General features: G+C 36.6%; 3 protein-coding genes across 3 annotated transcripts in view; 1 reads left to right on the top strand and 2 right to left on the bottom strand.

The window, feature by feature from the left end:
* Nucleotides 1–394: 394 nt before the first annotated feature.
* On the bottom strand, nucleotides 395–12,994 carry LOC140155612 (leucine-rich repeat-containing protein 51-like). The gene is made up of 4 exons (XM_072178525.1): nucleotides 12,889–12,994; nucleotides 6,099–6,230; nucleotides 4,632–4,837; nucleotides 395–2,207 (listed from the first exon to the last, which is right to left on the bottom strand). Exons 2-4 carry the CDS (start codon nucleotides 6,208–6,210, stop codon nucleotides 1,917–1,919), a joined length of 609 nt encoding a protein of 202 aa, XP_072034626.1. The 5' UTR covers nucleotides 6,211–6,230; nucleotides 12,889–12,994; the 3' UTR covers nucleotides 395–1,916.
* Nucleotides 12,644–17,607, bottom strand: LOC140154609 (uncharacterized). Its single transcript, XM_072177177.1, is given in 5 exon segments — nucleotides 12,644–12,798; nucleotides 14,857–14,993; nucleotides 14,995–15,644; nucleotides 15,647–15,812; nucleotides 16,853–17,607. Coding segments are annotated over 5 exon segments (1,863 nt in total).
* Nucleotides 13,131–19,493, top strand: part of LOC140154608 (uncharacterized) — a 42,644-nt gene continuing 36,281 nt past the window's right edge. The window contains exon 1 of the mRNA XM_072177176.1: nucleotides 13,131–13,268. The gene's annotated coding sequence lies outside the window, so the exon portion shown is untranslated. The remainder of the gene's footprint in view (nucleotides 13,269–19,493) is intronic.

Here is a 19,493-nt window from a genome sequence, read left to right as displayed (position 1 = left end):
ACACACATACAAGCTAAGTTTTTGGATCGTTTTTGTCACTTTTCTAGCCGAAAAATGTCGTCAAAACTATCTCCTAGCGACTATACTGGTTGGTTTTACCTCAGTGTAACAAACAAACTGTATATCTCGGTCCTTTGGTTCGTAATGATACTTAGCGTTGGTAAAGAAAAATCCACACGCCTATCTCATCTAGAAACCAAGGAGGATAAGGATGATTATCGTGTGTGGCGTCACCGAATGGGTGAGTCCACTCGGGGGATCGGGGGTTTTTGTTATTTATTCATTTATGTGGGACAAAATGACTATTGGTTTTTTTTCCGCATCTCGGGATCGATGCAAGAAGTATCTTAATCAACATCGGAACGGTAAGATCGACCGTGTACTGAGTCTATATATAATGTAAATTCAAGAAAATAAAAAGGTTTCTCAGAAATCCACATACATAACTATGCGAAATCAGATTTGTGGCATAGAGCTAAGTGATTGACCCATGATGGGATTTGTTTTATAAAGTTGTCAAAATAAATGGAAAACAATTTGGCTGCTATGAAGCTGAAAGAAAGAACACAACTGTCTCACATAGCATTTTGGCAAATATTTCTGAGAACACTTTTTTTGCCTGATGTAAGTACTTGTTTATTTATCTACATGTATGTAGACACAACTTTAACCTGCTTGAATCAGATTGGGTCACATATGGAAATATATTAACATATTAGAAGAACTATGATATTGAGAGTAAAACTTGCATCAAGCACTGAAAAATAAATTAAAACAGAATTTAACCATACATTCTTCAGTCACTAGTTTATCAACAATAGTCTTTCAATTTAAGAATGATTCTCTGTTATAGGTTTGTAATTATGATGTGGTTGACAGTGGAATTCTACAACATGATTGGTTAGGGTTTTGAGTGTAATACCAGCCTCATTTATTAATGATGTTATGCAACTCATTCATAGATTCTAGCTTGATTGGTGAACATGACCATCTATCATATCGACTGTCCAGTGCCAGAAGTGAGTGGGTACGTGCAATAGCTGCCATGTGTAGATGAGTACAATATACTGTGTGTATATTGCCCAATGCCAAATGTTCACAGGGCAGCTATTGCACTTACCAACATCTAGCATTGAGCAGTCGGTATGTGCGTAGCAGTTTTTGCCTCTTTCACATGGCAGTAATGGGCGTATATCACTTCTTGCATTGGAACTCTTTATTTGTTTTCAGGCACTTTAATTAATTTTTTATGAATGATAGCTCTCTAAAATCATTTTTAATTATTCAAATACATAAAAACTGCTTACATTTGCGAGAGAGTAAGCAAATATATTAAATTCAATATCACTTGCAAGTCATTAATATTTTGGAAACTACCATATGATTCTATTATACATGTCAGATGCAGATTAAATAATTGGGGCCAAAATAGCGATCCTGTTTCAAAAAGCTCAAAACAATAACAATTGGGCTATTCCAGTTGAAATACATACAAGACATGACCTTAATCTTCCACACAGGGAGTGTGAATTTCAAATGGGGTAATCTGAATGGGTGATTCCATTTGAAATCTACACAGGAAGATTAAGGTCACATCTTTCATAGGGATAGCCCACTGAGCTCTTATAAAGCATAAGTGTTTCAAAGGTTGGTGCACTATGTTATCAGTTCAACTTCATGATACACAAATTCAAGCAAAAACATGCACTACAAAATTTCAGTTTGCTGTTTGCATGGTAAAACACTCTGACAGTACACAATTCTCCCTACATGAGTAGTAACACAGCCCATCTTAACAGTCAAACCTTATTGCACTTTATTCATGCTATGTCACTGACCCTTTCAAGAATAAATCTTTACCAATCTCCAAAACCAAAAATTACTTTTTATTAAATTATCTGGCGTTGACATCTTTCTTAATCCTCCTGCGTCTTCTTTCGTCCATGCTTCTTCTTTCCGAACATTTTGTTCCATGTGAGGGCGTCCATTCTGTCTGCTTTGGTGACCCGACTGAAATCTAGTGTCCTTATGCCGGATAATTTAGCCAGCACATATTGGCGGTAACCCTTTTGAGTGTCTATGGGATTGCCATGTAATGTCAATGTGATAAGGTTTGGAAGACCAGATAACTTGTCAATCTCAGGAAGATTCATGATGCCGTTACCATGGAGATATAACATCTTGAGGCTGGAGAATTGTAAGATTTCCTGCAAAAATAAACAAATAAATAAAAGAAACAAATACAATTAATGGGTGCAATTTAAAAAAATAAAAACAGAATTCAAAATAATACTAATAGTGATTATCCTGACAACCTTTCGATATTGTGTTAATGGGTAACATCAGCGTTGTCTGCTTCAGCATATCTTAGTCATGGTTTCCGAATTCGACAGCATCACAAGCACAAGAATAAAAGTACAAGCACATTTATCTTAATTCACTTCATTAAACATGTCCGACTTTGCATTGCATTTGTTTTCATATTTCCCATCTGCACAGTCCGTCAGCATTAATACTAGTTAAAAAATGTGAAAATCAGCACTTTGAATTGATGAAGTTTAGGGCATTCTATAAATTCAGTTAACCCCATGAGAACTACTTGCCGATCTAACATCGCCTCTGATTGGTCAATTACATGGTATCTTCACTTTAATCACCAATCAGAATGGAGCTTTGCATTTCATGTACATGTCCTTAAAACTTTTGAATCCATGCTTTCTTCAAATGTTTTCAGCTTTGACAGCCAGTTGCCATTGCAATTGCCATGAGCATGAAAGTTAGTCTTAAGGTTAGCCGAGAGTTTTTCATGCGCTTGATTTCAGAGGGGCGTAAGTTCATAACAGAAACAGCCATGCAGAAAATGAACAAGCGTATCGGGACGTAGGCCTACTTACAATAGAATATCGATCCACGGTCAAGACATGAAAAGGCTATGAAACTTGGCTTAGCTCGTGCCCGGAGCTCGGATGCCAGGGGGGGTGGCACAAGCCGTTTTCGGCAATTTTCACAAGGATTTTATAAATTTTAAAATTGATTGGGGGCACTTCATCAAGCTACACCTTGGAAAATGTGTTGATTTTGAATTTATAGCCTTGATATCTTTGATGAAATCAATGCTGCTATTCCCTGACAATGTAAGGGTAGGCAACAACAACAATATCAAAAAGCAATTATTTGTAAATCGAATTTGGGATGAAAATCAACAAGACAGACTTAGCAGGCCTACAAATTTCTGAATTATATAAAGTGAAAAACAATCAATCACGATTCACTGCACTCAGCGAATCAATCAAATAAAACTAAAAAGAAAGGAGCAAGAAAGAATAAAGAAATAGTGAAAAAGAGAAAGAGAGAGAAAGAAAATGAACGAAAAAGAAAGAAAGAAATGAAAAAAAAAAAAAAAGGAAGGGAGAAAGAAAAGAGGAAAGAAAGGAAATAAAAATGAGAAAAGAAAAAAAAAGAAGAAAATTCAGCCACACGGAGACTCGAACCCACAAAAATAGTTCATTATAGATTCCCAGTCCAATGCTCTATCCACTCGGCCATAGATAAGCTTACGCAATTGACTGTTCTCAAAGCGGATGATAACTATAATTGGATGCAATAATTTACATGATTACAATCGCGTCCGCATTATGGCTCTTAGAGTAAACACGCATGTCGGCGCTGAAATTTTGAACGAACTGATGGAGGAAAACCTCGTTTTTTGCAAAACTAGCTTCAATTTGGAGTGAAAATCAAATGGAATAGCAATTGGCAGAATGTTGGGAAATAATGTAGGTATTCAGATGTCTAAATTAACGCCTCAGTAATCAAGATATCGATAATTTCACAAACCAGCTTTTTCTCAAGCAAATTCTCCAAAATTTTCCCCAAAACGGGCTTTTAAAATTTAATCGGTACTGTATTTGGTTCTTCCCCATGGCAACATTATTTCTTTGATCGATTTGTAATACAATACGAAAAAGAAGAAAACAATCGCCGGTGTGGATTTATACGGAGCGCACATTTGAAAAAAACCTCATGGAACGTGTTTTTGATCTTGTGAACATGGTGGGTAAAAATGCTTTAAACGAAGGATTTTCACATTTATTCTAATAATTTGTATATAACACACACAAAAATGTTAAGCTACTTCCAATGCACCAACATTTCACTCGCTGCGATATTTGATTACTGAGAAAACTCTGTTTTAGAGAACAACTTTATACGCCTTTTATAATGCTTTTTATCGCTCTTTGTGTAACCTTAAAAACACAGTGGTCAATCTCCCCTGCCCAGCTGACCTCCAGAGCACCAGGAATGTGTTGACATGCAAAAGGTCAAACATCAGCAGGTGTCGAAGTATATGAGATCAAATTATGAAATCCAATATCAGAAAATGAAACCAGTGAAACAAAATTTATTACCCTCGCTTTTCTCTAATCGAGGGTAATTTTGCTAAAGTTCTTTAAGGACCCGTCGACGAAATGGCAAATAATTCATCCCAATTTTTTTGATTGGTGAAATTATTCTAACAAAATTGCTGATTGGGCCAATTGATAATGAAAACTTCTTTTTGGCCACTCGGCAGGTAGTTCTCATGGGGTTAACCCCTGATTGATCCTGCAAGTGCCATGGTGCATACTTACATTATCTAATTTAGTGATGTCATTCATGGAGAGATCCAACCAGGAGAGTTCCATGGGGTTCACCAGTAAAAATTTGACAACTTTCTCAAGTCCAATAATCTCTGTCAGTGTGTTGTTGTTAAATTTTATGGCAAGGCTCTCGTATTTACCATCGTCTGTCTTACTCAGTTTATGAGCAGACTTGCGGGGCTCCTCGTCCTCAACATCTGTAATGCAATATCATTTGAGACTATGGTTATTTTTAAAAAATAAACAAATATACACATTAAAATACAGGGAAGTGCTCTTTATTCATAAATGGTATTAATTTTCATGAGGCAATGGACCAATGACAGATGACCTTGGATTCCTTGGATAAGTGTTTCATGCATTGATTTTTGTTAATGCACATGCCGCATAATTATTTCTGCTATGTAACGGCTGATTTGATTTCACTACAGGTAGGGGAGGGTTTAAATGTCATATTTTTAGCTTTCTAAAAGGAAATGTATATTTTATGATGTGTATGAATGAGGCTAATGCTTATGTTTTACAATTCAAATGACAAATATCACTGCACTTGCAGTTAAATTTGTGTCCATCTCAATACACTCCACTCCCTCTTCCTACAACATATTTGCATTTATTCATTTAAAACCTCTAACTTATACTGCAATTTGCAATTCTACTCTTTGCCCCAAATTAGGATATTCAGTAAAGTAAGGCTACATGAAAAACCTCAAATTAAATAGGATTATTAATTATTGAAAATTAATGAAAATATTTGAAATTGCTACCAATTTTTGACAGGTCTGTTCTCACTTCAACAGATGTTTTAAAAGTGTGAAACCACAAAAAAAATCAATTGGGGACCTGGGTATTGTGAAACTGATAACAAACCTTGTAGTTCTAAACCTACTATTTACAGTATAAATATGTTTTGCTAACCAATATAAGCGTTTGAAATAACAATACAATAGATGTATGTTTATGAATGTTTTGATAATTTATCATCTGTAAAAAAGGTATGAAAAGGCTCAAGTTAAAAATGTCACTCAATGTTACTTGTGGTGATTAGCAAAGTGTGCAATTTCACATTTCAGTCTCCTTATTTATATCGTGATTATTACTATCATTTCAATACAACTATATTTTATTTACAAAAATGGCTAACTATAAGATAATAATCATGATATAATGATGATATTATCCTGTTCTCAAGTGAAACCTTTAAAATACTCAATGCCCTTATTATCTTTATTTCAACTTATAAAAATGCAATTTAATTAATTAAACAGATTCTTTTACCTACACTCTCTAGGCTAAGCTACGTACCAGTTTGACAGCTTGAAAAATTGTATGTCAAAAGAAGCATTACAAAAGTCACAGAATCATTCTTTAATACACCATTACAGAAAAACCGAATCTTGGATCCCACTAAATAAACTTATCTTATACAGTTAGATGCTTTGCCTAATATATACACACCGTCAAATCCTGTCAAGCTTTTGAATGAATAATCCACCGGACTGCCCACATCATTTTTGGAATCTATAGCTGCTTGGGTAGGCCGAGCTGCCATAATAGAGGTAGACATCATGAAGTACAACTATCAGAATTCTGAAAACAAAATTAACACACAAAAAAAAACCCAGTTACAATAAAGAAACAAGGTTGACTATTTATTTAAGAAATAAAAGGTAATGCATTATCCTTTACGAAAATAATGTGTCGAGGCAGTAAAACGTAATAATGGGTGAGCGCAGCCTCACCCATTATTTAAACGCTTTTACTGCCGAGGACACATTATTTTTGTGTAAAGGATAATGCTGCACCCTTTATTTCTATTCTATTACCACAAAATGGTGCGATTTAAAGAGAAAATATCACATTTTTTGCCTAAATATTTCAAGTTCTTTAACTCAAGGTGGAGCGCCTACGCGTAGCCAAAGCGTAAGTGATAGCGAGTATTGCAGACCGCGTAACCAAGCGTGATGCTTCGCGTAGAATGCGTAACGACGCTAATATACTGCATCGCGCTTTGCAGTGCGCTGTGATGCGAGAAGGACATAAAGTTCGTTGCCCTTGACACTTTATCGCTAATTAATGGTCTGTCACGTGACGCGTTTCAACAAATCACAGTGCGTGATTTTGAATAATGGCTCGTGGGGGTAATAGAATTATGAATAGTGGTCATTTATAATATTCAATATTTCTAAACAAAGCCCAAAAGATATTGTTGAACAGCGTGACTTGTGTCATTCAAGAATCATGTTTTTATCACCATTTGACACTAAATGAACTGGATGCAAAACTAGTGATGCAATTCGGTCTATTCATAATATGATGCACCTCCAGCGTTTGTTGGGGGGAGAGGTCAAAAAACAGTGCACAATGGCAAAATGTTGACATCCCAAGCCAGTGAGATACGAATACAACACGGGAATATAATGTCATTGTGTGTTTATCTATATAAATAAAAGGAAGTCGCTAAATCTTGTCCAGAAGCAGGCTCCGAGATGATTTGACTTTCAGCTCTGATTTATTCGTACATTGATCAGGTACATATTGCCATTAAACCATCTGACGTTCTTTTTTGCAAAACTATTCAATCACTATGGAAATAACAAAAAAAATGGTCAGTTGCTAGGCCGTTGAGGTCAATAACCTTATGGGTCAGGTCATGACAGCAAACGCATCAAGTGGCGAGTCACGCACCTCGGCGTCACGGCACCATGGTTTCACGCGCTTTACCGCGCAGGGTATGGACGCACTTAAGGTTGGCTTACCGCTCATATGCCTACGTATGTACGTGACTGACTTCATCTGTGAGACAGTGGCGGATCCAGAAATTTGGGAAAAGGGGTGGGGGCACACTCAAGAAGTTTTTGCCATCACCTTCTTGAATGGCCACGAAGCCCCATTGTGAAGCGCGCTGTGCGGGGGGATGTGTCCCCTCAGAATTGGAAACATGGTCAAAGTAAAGGCCTTGAAGCCATTTCGGGGGGATCATTGGGTGTAAGCTGATGAAAAAGGGGGTCATTGGGTGACAGATTTGAAAAAAAGTCCACTTTTCAGAGGGAATGTTAAAATGTAGCCAACAGGGACCGAATTAGTCGTTAACTGTTCAGTATTAGCTCGAAAAGGTTAAATGTTAGGGGTAGGTGAAAAGTCCACAAATACGGAAATGTTTTGTCATAACTTTTACACATGTTTCTTACATGTTTTATACTATTATAACCCGAATTGAAACGCTTTTCTAGCAACCTCTTCTAACCTTAATGTTTTATGTTTGTTGGGATAAAGTTAAAATCAATCATTCTGTCACGAGCTGTTTCAAAAGTAATCTGAGGGATTGAGTGAGTAGGCCTAACAACATTATCACAGGTCTGGATAATTATGTTTATCAAGCTAACATGATCATTTCTATACTGGATGAATAATCTATACCAAGACAACATGATTATCATCACCGTTTACCATGTTTACTAACCACTCCCGTTTACTAACCGCTCCCGTTTACTCAACTAGCGGGAGACCCGCTAGATATATATTAATAACGATGTTACACGCGAATGCGTAGTATAAAATAGTAATTTACCATTATAGTAGATCCATTTTCTATCTATTAATCACACAGAATCCTTTGTGGAGCTGTTTTCAACATTAATATTATTATTACACTCGCATGAAAATCCAGAATGGCTTTGTTGACCCTGAAGGTAAAAAATTGGACTGGAAAGAGCAACCGCTGGTGGCGCATCGTATTGTGAATAACCAGAATTATGTAAGCTCCAAAGCTTTCATGTAGCACGAGTGCTTGATATACGCTTTTGACTGTGTGGCACAATTCTGCATTTATTCAAGATGACAAATTTTTCAATAAAAATGATGTTTTTTGAATAAAGTTCCCTCAGTTTTCACTCATCTGATCATCTTTTCATGTTTCTTGCTTTTCCAATTATTTTTTAATGGCTTTTTGAGACAAAAACCTACTAGAAAAATAGCTGTTTCAGGAAGTTGTTTTAACCTTGTTTTTATCCCATAATTTCCCACATTTTTCAAAGCCCTGTTGCTTTCCAATACTGGTACCGTATATAAAAACCGTAACTTTAAAGTTCAAAGTGTTTAGCATTTGTTTTTACAACCTTGATGCAGAAGGTTGACGGCAAGGTCCTCTGGAACGATAGAGGAAATGATTATATCAGAACTGGCAAAGGACTAATGGTCTTCTTCTCTTTTCCAATAGCTATGACATAACATGGTTGACTCTGTACACGGTAGGGCACTGTTGGTAACCCACGCTTTAGAAAGGGTGGGTTAGAAGGGTCCACAAAATGCTTAAAAGGGTGGGTTTGAAAAATTTCTGGTTAAAATGTGTGTCCAAAATAAAGCGTGGTCACTGATAAAAAGGGTGGGTTTAGAAATCAACAATTGCAATCTCAAAGCTTACTGTAATTTCCAATTAAATGAGACTAAATGAAACACAAAAAAATATTGAAATCCTGTTCTGTTTGGTCATCTAAACTTATGTAATTCTCTTTGAATGCAAATCTGCACCTCCTGGACCACCATAACCACTTCAGATCAGTATCCACGCTTAGAAAGGATGGGTTTCGGAGTTTTGGTATAAAGGGTATTTAAATAAAAAGGGTGGGTTTGACAGCTCTCTTTTTTTTTAAGTTATTTATTTTTTTACGGTTTTGTAGTATCCCTGGACCTAGACCTAGGATCATTCATGGTTGACCTAAAAAAAAATATTAAAAAAATTGCATGATGTTATGTGTTTTTAATATGAAAATTGATCATTTGTATTCATGTCATAATCAAAATGCATTGAATTTGAATGTATTTAATTAAAATTAAATACAATTGTAGAATTTATTCTCACCCACATTTAGCTATAAGGTTAAAATTGCTAATTTATCAAATTAAACTTTCTCAGCAAGGTTAAACTTGTTTTCGACAGTACAAACAATTACATGTACCTTTTATTCCGTCGGACATAAGCTTTATTTTGTTCCAAAATTCATGTTTTTATAGCCATTTTTGACATAAAAAAAGCTGCAATGCAAAACCGGTGCTTTCGTATAGCACTCGCGCATGATGTACGCACGTTTTGACAGTAATTTACGCCAGCGAATCATGCATTTTCAAGAGCGTTTGACATCTTTTTACTGCGTGACACAATTCTGCATTTATTCAAGATGGTGAAAATTCCCATATTTCTGACATTTTCTGCAACTTTTCACTCATCTGATCATCTTTTCATGTGATGGAAGTGATGCTTATTTTATAAAGGTACGTTTCTTGCGTTATGATTATTTTAAAATGATTTTTCGAGACAAAAACTCCTCAGAAAAAATGGTAATTTTCACTTGTTTTCAAAAAGTTGTGTTGACTTTGGTTTTTACCCCAAAAATTCCCTCATTGGCGATCTTTTCCTTTAGACCACCCTCACTATCAGACATAGACCTCAAGGTACTAATTTCGAGGAGCATAACAAACACCTTTGACATGCATGCATTCTTTTGTCGAGAGTTGACATGGTCTTTCAATTTGTGCCGAGTGTCCTTGGCAGACTTGACTATGCTTCAGTGGTCATGAAAGGATTCAATAGATAACCTCTGCCCCACTTGTCTGAAATCGCTCCTCGGAAGATATATCATAACAACTCAGTCCTCAAATGATAGTCATATAACGACCAAAAGATAAATGACTGACTATCATTGAGGACTGAGTTCCGCAGTCTACCTCACTATATAGGACTAAATTATTACGTTTACATCAAGGTTTATTTTTGCATCAAGCTTAAACAGTTGCCAAACACTTTGAAGTCAAGGTTTAATGTAGTGGAAGAAGGGCAGGGCTTCGATAAATGAGGGAAATTAAGGGGGAAAAAACAAGGTTAAAACAACTTTTTGAAAACAAGTGAAAACGACCATTTTGCTAGGAAAGTTTTGCCTCAAAAAACAATTTATTAAATTATCGGAAAAGCAAGAAACATACCTTCATAAAATCAGCATCATTTCCGTCACATAAAAAGATGATCAGATCAGTGGAAAGTGGCAAAGAATTTGTGAAATGAAGTAATTTTGTAAATAAAAATACATTGTGTTTTTCGAGAAACTCGCCATCTTGAATAAATGCAGAATTGCATCACACAGTAAAAAAACTGTCAAACGCGCTTGAAAACGCTTGAAATGCGAGCGTAAATCACCGTCAAAACGAGCGTTCATCAAGCGCCTGTGCTACGCGAAAGTATTGGAGTTTACATCACCGGTTTTGCATTCAGCTCTAGTTTTACGTCAAAAATTGCAATAAAAACATGGATTTTGGAACAAAATAAAGCTTGTTCGACGAAATAAAACTTTAAAGACCATGTTTGTATAGCTAAGAACATGTTTAACCTTGATGCGAAAGTTTAATTTGATAAATTCGTAATTTTAACCTTATATAGCTCGGGTGGTCTAAAAGAAAAGATTGCCCCCTCATTTATCGAAGCCATGCCCTCCTTCCAAATCTAATACAATAAAAGTTAAACTGATGTAGATGTAGTCATGATGCTAAACATTGACTCCAACATGTCCAAAGTGTTTGGCAACTTTTTTAAACCATGATGCAAAACCAGGCGATCCTGACTTTTAGACCACCCGCGCTATATAGGGCTCAAATATCCTTTTTAAATTTGGTCAAAACTAAGTTTAAAACTGAATATAAAATTGCAGAAAAAAATGGTAAATTGGGAAAACACTTTAAAAATTTTCATATGACATCTCAGGAGAGTGAATATCTATTTAGTATTATTCATTTTGCTTTTTTACTTTTGTTTTTCCTGATTTTACTACTCCCATTTATTTTTCATGCTACACATATTCATGTAATCAGCCAACCTGCATAATGTTGACTGTATTATTCACCATGTTCCATGTTTATGTGCCCATTTTTGCCCATTTATACAGCTAGTACATGTAATACAAGTAATCATGAATACCATCATGCATGTTGTCTTTGTCCTCTGTCTTTGTCTCTTTTGTCTCTCTCTGTACCTGTTGCTTTTATAAGTATGGATTATAGCCTAATATTAAGGGTATAGAAATTAATGTGATTGTAAATTTATATAAATGTAATTGTTCATGATAGTTGGGAACTGGTGGTTCTTTGTGTATGTTTTTTCTCCCTCAAACAGTTAAAAGCACAGGGAATAAAAAAATAAAAAATAAAAAAATAAAAAAATATAGGGCTCAAATATTACTATTTCATCAAGGTTTAATATTCTAACAAGCTTAAACTAAAAGTTTCATCTTAGGAGTCAAGCTTTAAACTATTAAGCAAAAATATCCAACAAGCTAAAAACGATTTTTTACCCGTTTTTTAACAAGCTAAAACCAATTTTTGAAAAGAAGCTTAAGTTAAAACATCAATTTTTTTCATCGTAAAAATCGTCTAAAAAATCTTAAAAAATACAGTGACCTACCTAATATTACTATGTTTCCGATGATATCCAAGAAGCTAAAATATTGTGAAAGAGGGCAGGATTTTGAGTAATGAGGGAAATTACGGGGTAAAATAGGCCTACATCACGTTTTTCGAGAAATTCGCCATCTTGAATGAATGCAGAATTGCGTCACGCAGTAAAACGATGTCAAACGTGCTTGAAAGTGCATGATACGCTAGCGTAAATTGCCGTCAAAACAAGCGTACATCAAGCGCTTGTGCTACGCGAAAACTTTGGAGCTGGCATCACTGGTTTTGTTACCAGCTCTTTTACGTCAAAAATAGCTATAAAAACGTGAATTTTGGAACAAAATAAAGCTTGTTCGATGGAATAAAAGGTATGTTTGTTCAGTTGAAATCATGTTTAACCTTGTTGCGAAAGTTTAATATGATAAATTTGCAATTTGTACCTTATATAGCGTGGGTGGTCTAAAAGTCAGGATCGCCGAAAACCAAACCTTGAAATGATGCAAAAGTAAAAATTTAGTCCTTATATAGCGCCTTTTACTTCAGCCCACAAAACAAATGCCTCCAGTTTAAACTTCTTCAAGGAGATTTTTGGAGGTTACCAATACCAAGCAAGTACCAAGTACCATGCCTATCACTTCCTGCAAATCCTGCTGCTGTGACAGGGCAGACAAGCTGCTGAATTTTGAACCACCTGCAAAGTCGGCCTTCGCTTTTACGCAAACTGTACAATTTTCAATAATTTTGAGCACAACCCAACATGAAATATTGCAAAAGTACCTAATACTTTACATACATTATGTAATTAATTTACCTATTATTGCTTCAAAACTCTTATCTTGGTTCTAAACTATCACAAATTCGCGAAGTAATGTCATCTCCTCCGTTTACGATTGTTGTTGTGGACAACGAATCATGAATAATTCATGACGTTTAATGAATATTCAACAAACTCTTGTAAATTCTCAATTATGATTGGCTGAATTGCGTATTGATTTATCACGTGGTTATCGTTTTTTTGAGTCCGGGAATTTTGATCAACTGATTGACCGGTTGAAAGATTGATTGATTGAATTTATGAACAGGTTGATGTTGTTGTTTTACGGGCGAGGAAGTTCATGAGTTCACCTGTCGAAAGTAGCCGTTACAACCAGTATCAGTAAATAATCTGGATTCATGGATCAGTGATTTTAAGTAAGTAAAACGTACAGATCGCTGTACATTTAAGCATGTAAACTGTAAAGATAAAACCCAATATTTTTTGAATTATGATTTTTAAGCTTACCTACCGGCTAGGTCCAGGCTACCGGCCTCTGCATGTTTCTGTCATTTTTTGCCTGCTTCACATGCAGTATTATTACATGTTACACTTTACACAATGTACAGTAAGTTGCTGTAATTTAACGAGACTGTACTGCCTCGATGTTTATATAACAAGGGCAAGGTGCTAAGTGTTGTATTTTTTGTCAATAATGTCAATTGCATCGCCGCCATGGCCGCACGCGCCGTCCCACCGCATTTAACCGCCATCGCGGAATTACACTTTCGTCTACAGGTTCGTCAGGTTTACCATTCTCTCTGCCGGTCTGAGTTGTACACTTAGTTGTACACTTACCCATTTCTCAAACATGCAAATCTCTACAATAAAATTAAGTATTTCTTGGCCAAAATGGAACACTAAATGCGATAAACACACACGCCTTACATTGCGTGGTACATCGCGCTGTAGTTTCTACATGGACACAACGTGCATGTTCCAGTTTGGCCAAGAAATACTTAATTTTACTGATACATAGTCTGATAGTATTCCAGGGCTGTCAACTCGCACGCATTGGCCGTGAGTCGGTCACTCTATTTTCTCTTTCGCGCATGCTCAGCCGAAAATAAATGATTTTCTATTTAACTCATCGCTCCTTTTGCGCACATATATACAACATAACACACCGACCTTATGGTCCTTAGGGGAACACCGGACTGCACGATTTAATTCAGTAGTTGGCTCGCTTGATGAGGGCGTGTATGATGCTCATGGTTCCAGTGAACACCAGCACATACATGACCCGATGGTATACTTACTTATTCCAAAGTTAAGCCCTTTCCACTCACCACCTCCCACCTCTTCATTTTCCAAAAATCCTACGCATATGGGCCTACAGCTCCTTCTTCATTCTTAAGTTTTCTTGTTGCGATCCTCCAATTCCACTGAAACTGAAAAGAACAACTCCGCAAAAACTTGTAAGTGATAAGTTTTTGTAATAACAATAAATTCAACGGCGTAGCCAGCGACTGAAGTCTGTGATGTGCAAACGGTCAATGACTGCTACCTACCATTCTTGCCACTCCCACCCCTCCGATCTCAATAGAATTTCCTGCCATACATTTGCATATATGCAAAATACAACTTTCGACCAATAGAAAATTAGCATTATTTTCTCTTTCGCGCATGCTCAGCCGAAAATAAATGATTTTCTATTTAATTCATCGCTCCTTTTGCGCACATACATGTATATACAACATAACACACCAACCTTATGGTCCTTAGGGGAACACCGGACTGCACGACGAATTCAGTAGTCTCCCCTTAGTCAATACTAAAGAACGGGCAAAGGAAGCAATAATATAGACTTTCATATTTAATATACATCATTTTACGTTAGATCTCATACCGGGATCTCATATTTACAAATTAATTGAATAAAGGCCTACAATTTTCACATCCTTAAGTATAATAGGCAAAACATTATTCCTGACATATTATAACGCTGCATTTTATATACCGTACCTAAATTCATAGATACCAGGAGTTTGTTGGACATAGTCTCCTTCACGTACCTGTCCTTAGAAGAATCGGACTTCCAACGTCCATGACGTTTAAACAACCTGTCAGGTACTCCGAAGGCTGCAGCTGCCGATGCACCCCGCACGCAAACTATGCACTCCGAACTTGCTAGCATCTAAACCAATCTCGCTCAATGCCTCCTTGAGTATCTCTCTACACCTTGAGTAAGATAATTTTCTAGAACGTACAACATATTTGTTTTGAGATTTGAGCATAGTAATTGATGTGAATAGATATTGAGATATATCTAAATCGATAAAACCTGCGCTCTCCATATATCTCTTAAGCATAGCAACTGGGCATGTACTCTTACCTGTCGCACCAATTATAACCCATGCTCCCTCTCTCAGTTGATCCGTCTTACTCTTTTCTATAAAGATTTTTACATGTGAATCACACAACTCTATGTCGCAAACCTTGATTTTCGACAATTCATCATACCGCAGAAAACCTGCGTATGCTACAAGCATCATGGTACACAATCTCAAATCCTTTACATTATCTTGATTAAACTTATCAATAATAGAACGTAAATTGTCTGCTGTGATAGGCTCCTTTCTATTATCAGCTGGCTTTGCTAACAAACGTTTCAGACCATCCATTAACAGCTGTAAAAACTGCGTTTCACATGGATTATTCATACATGTTTTTGGACAACAATTAAAATGCCACTTAATTGCGAAAAATGCCGTTTCTATCCTGCTATAAGGAGCATTGTCGTTGAACATATATGAATAAAATACCTTGCAATATCCTCGTGTACAGCTTCTTTAGAGTTAACTTTATTCAGTCTACACCAGACTTCCCAAGTTGCAATGGCATGCTTATACTTCTTGACTGTGCTTTCAGCCCTCGAAGCATCCATAACGTGAGCTATTGTATTTCGGAATGCATTCTCTCTGCAATAAAAAATAGCAAAACACACGTCCGTCAATCCATCCAATATTTATCTTATTACTGGTATATCCATTACCAAATTCATTTCTTGCATATATTCATATTTTATTAAACTAGGCCTATGCCTACAAAATTCCAGTGAATATTGATTACATCTGACATCAGTTCCAGTGAACTATAATGCATTAAACAAAAAATGCTCGTATATACATATAAAAGCCCCTTGATCTTGGGCCATTAAAGCTGCAGTGAATAATATAACAGGCCTACTCATTCCAGTGAATTTAAATTCTGATAAATTAAACATCAGATTCTGCTCCAGTGAGCTATAGAGGAATCCAAATACACGCATCCCTACACCTGACTAGCAGCCTTTAGTTGGGTCCCCGCCGGCTACAATGCATCCAAAATGTGAAATGATTCGGCCTTGGTGGAAATTTTAAACTGCATTCCATCACCCGTTTTACACCTTCCGCGAAAACACAGGTAGACAAAAGATTGATTTAAGTTTACAACACAATACAGTTCCCACAGTTGTGCAAATAAAAACCGCCTTACACCTAGATAAGGTCGAGGAGGGTTAATAGAATAATACTATAGAGATAATTCCGCAGGTAATCCCGTCGCATGTATTCATAGATGTACAAATGGATGAACAAAAGGACTATATGTATGAATAGATGCGACAGGATTACCTCTATTGTATATATTATTATATAATGAACCCTCCTCGTCTTTGCATCTTCTCCAGGTGTTAGGCGGCTTTTATTTGCACAATCGGAGCTCAATACCCCAGGTTGGTGCTAGCGGGAAACCAAAGATGGCCGACCAAATCCTGACCATGACTTGGCTCGTTGGATTCGTCTATACATTAAACAAAAACGCTCATATATAAATTTACATAAAAGCTCCCGTGAGCTATATAATATCTAGCTCCAGTGAGCTATTTCTTAGCTCCAGTGAGCTATATCCAAGCTCCAATGAGCTATATAATTATATCTTAGCTCCAGTGAGCATAATATCCCATAAACTTCAGAATTACCTTCTTCCGTCCAATCTTACACAAATTACTTCACTAGTGAATTCTGCTGAGCCAAATATAGATTTCTTATTTCTACCTTGAACAAATATAAAGGCGGGGTCAGAAAACCTGATCACTTTTACAGCTATTTTGGCAAACTCACTATCCTTAGAGAACAGGACAGGCCAGAACGGTGCCGATGGCCAGTGGGGAATAACAAGCGATGCTTGTGCTTTACAAACTTTCACATGTTTAACGGCTTGACCAACAAGAGATATGGGTGGGACCAACCAATTGTTCTCCCCTGCCCATGAAATAGCAAAAGCGTCTACCTGGCTAGTATTGTGACACCAGAATTTAGAATTAAACGATCTTAACTTCGCATTCTGATTATCTGCAAAACGGTCAACAGAATGTGGACCCCACAAAGAATCCATAAAATTAAAGAAACTCTGGGAAACTCCCCAATCATCAAAATCTATCTCCCTGCTTAGAGAATCTGCTAGGGTGTTCTCTTCTCTCCGAACCCATTGAACATGGAGATCTATATTCTCCTCTCTGCAAAAAGATGCTATATCGATACTTAATGTATGTAGATCCAATTTCATGCTTCCTTTCTTGATCACAGCTGCAACACCCATATTATCAGAGAAAACTTTCACACACTTGCCTTGTAATCTAGGAACAAACGCTCTCAGCGCTAAATCCACACCTTTCAATTCCCTCCATGTGGAGCTCTTACCGATTTCTTGTTCCGACCAACTCTGATTAAACATGATTATACTATCATCCTGTCCCTTGTCCATGCTCCGCAGCCACTATGGCTGGCATCTGAATACAGTAATACCTGTGGTAACGAATATTCAAACACATATCTGTTATTCATATTTCTTAGGTTCGTTCTCCAGAAAAACAATTCTTCAATAATAGGGCTATCCCCTGGAACCTTGAATATCTTATCCCAGTGTATCTGATGATCACAAATCGTCATGATCGAAAATCTAGTTCTTAGCTGTGCAACGTGTCCACATACTGGTATCAGAGATATAATTCTCCCTACAAACTCAGCTAACTGGCGAGCTGTAATATAAGGTAGCTTACCCTTCAGACCATCAATACATGTGATGATGTTATTCACTCTTCTCTCTATTACTTTCAACAAACCTTTCTCTGTATCCCAGGTAAGTCCCAGCCAATCAATCCTCTGTGATGGCGTCCAGACGGACTTCTCTGAATTAGGAACCAATCCAGCTTTCAAAAGATCCTGTTTGACAGAACTAGCAATCATTTCACATGCACTATATGATGGTGCAGTGCACCAACCGTCATCTAAATACACTACAATAAAGTATCCCTTGTCTCTCCAATGCTTAACCAAAGGTCGAATAACTTTGGTGAAGACCCTTGGAGCAGAAGTCAAACCGAAGGGTAAGACTCTAAACTCAAAGTACCTTAAACCTGTCCCAAAATCCCACGCAAAACTGAGATATTTACATTGATCTGGATAAATGTCTATGTGGTGATACCCAGATTTCAAATCAAATGAAAACATATAATTGTTCTTCTTAAAGTAAAGTAACGCATCAGACCAATCTTGAAATGAATTTTCGTTTTCCAAACGTGATTGTTGATGTAACGAAGATCTAAAATTAGCCTCTTCTTTGAATAGAAACTGAAAGAGGGTTTATAATGTCAGGCGGTAAAAATAATTCAACAACTAAATTCTTCGATAATAGATCATTAACGGCTTCCTAAACAAAATCAGAATTGTCACGGGCTGATTTATTGTTCCTGAAAACTGCTGGCTCAGGAGTATTGTAAAACGGGATCACATAACCAAATTCAATAACTCGGAGAATGTCATCAGGCGCTCCAATCTCCTTCCAGAATGCGATGTTCGCCTTCATTCTTCCTCGAACTATAGGTTCAGCATTGCCTTGCTCGTATTCGTAAAAATTGTTCAAAAAGAAATCAAAATCGTACCTAAAATCAGTGTCCCCAGCCGAAAGAACATGTTGTAACTTCACCAATCCTCTGTTTGGCCCGGCCGAAAAAATATCTGAAGTTGAATGACCCGCTTCTTGACCTGCACTAAGTCCGGGTGAAAAAATACCTGCTGTATTTGAAGTCATAGACCCATATAAAATGTATAAAAATAAACTTATATAACAAATGCCCGGAACAAACGGTACTTTCGTTAACTTGTATTACAACACATCCATATTAGAATTACATAAAAATCATTGATTTCTCTCCATCCAGAAAACAATCATTTAACCACGTCGGTTATTCACCTAACCAACCAACTTTAACACAAAAACTCCAAACTCGGGTTTATAGATCGGTTACATAATTATTATTCATTCAACAAAACTAGTCATACGACGTATAAATCACAAACTGCTTAAACCCGCTTACACGGACCCGTGCATACACAATAAAGAAACAAAAATTCCTATAAAACGATCGTCACTCACGCGTTCAACTATGACAAAACCGATTGTGCATTTCATTATTATATTATCACGCGTTTCACTCGCTCGATTCTTTAATTCACAAACACAAACATAAAACAACTACCAATTTTATTAAATATGTGCCTACCTGCACATTTATCAGCTTTACTGGCCTTGTTTGAAGTCTGGCTTGAATTGTCTAATTG

The sequence above is a fragment of the Amphiura filiformis genome, chromosome 6, assembly GCF_039555335.1.
Source record: "Amphiura filiformis chromosome 6, Afil_fr2py, whole genome shotgun sequence".
NCBI classification, from domain to species: Eukaryota; Metazoa; Echinodermata; class Ophiuroidea; order Amphilepidida; family Amphiuridae; genus Amphiura; species Amphiura filiformis.
Note: the sequence above shows the minus strand (reverse complement) of the source record. Positions and strands in the feature narration are given on the sequence as shown.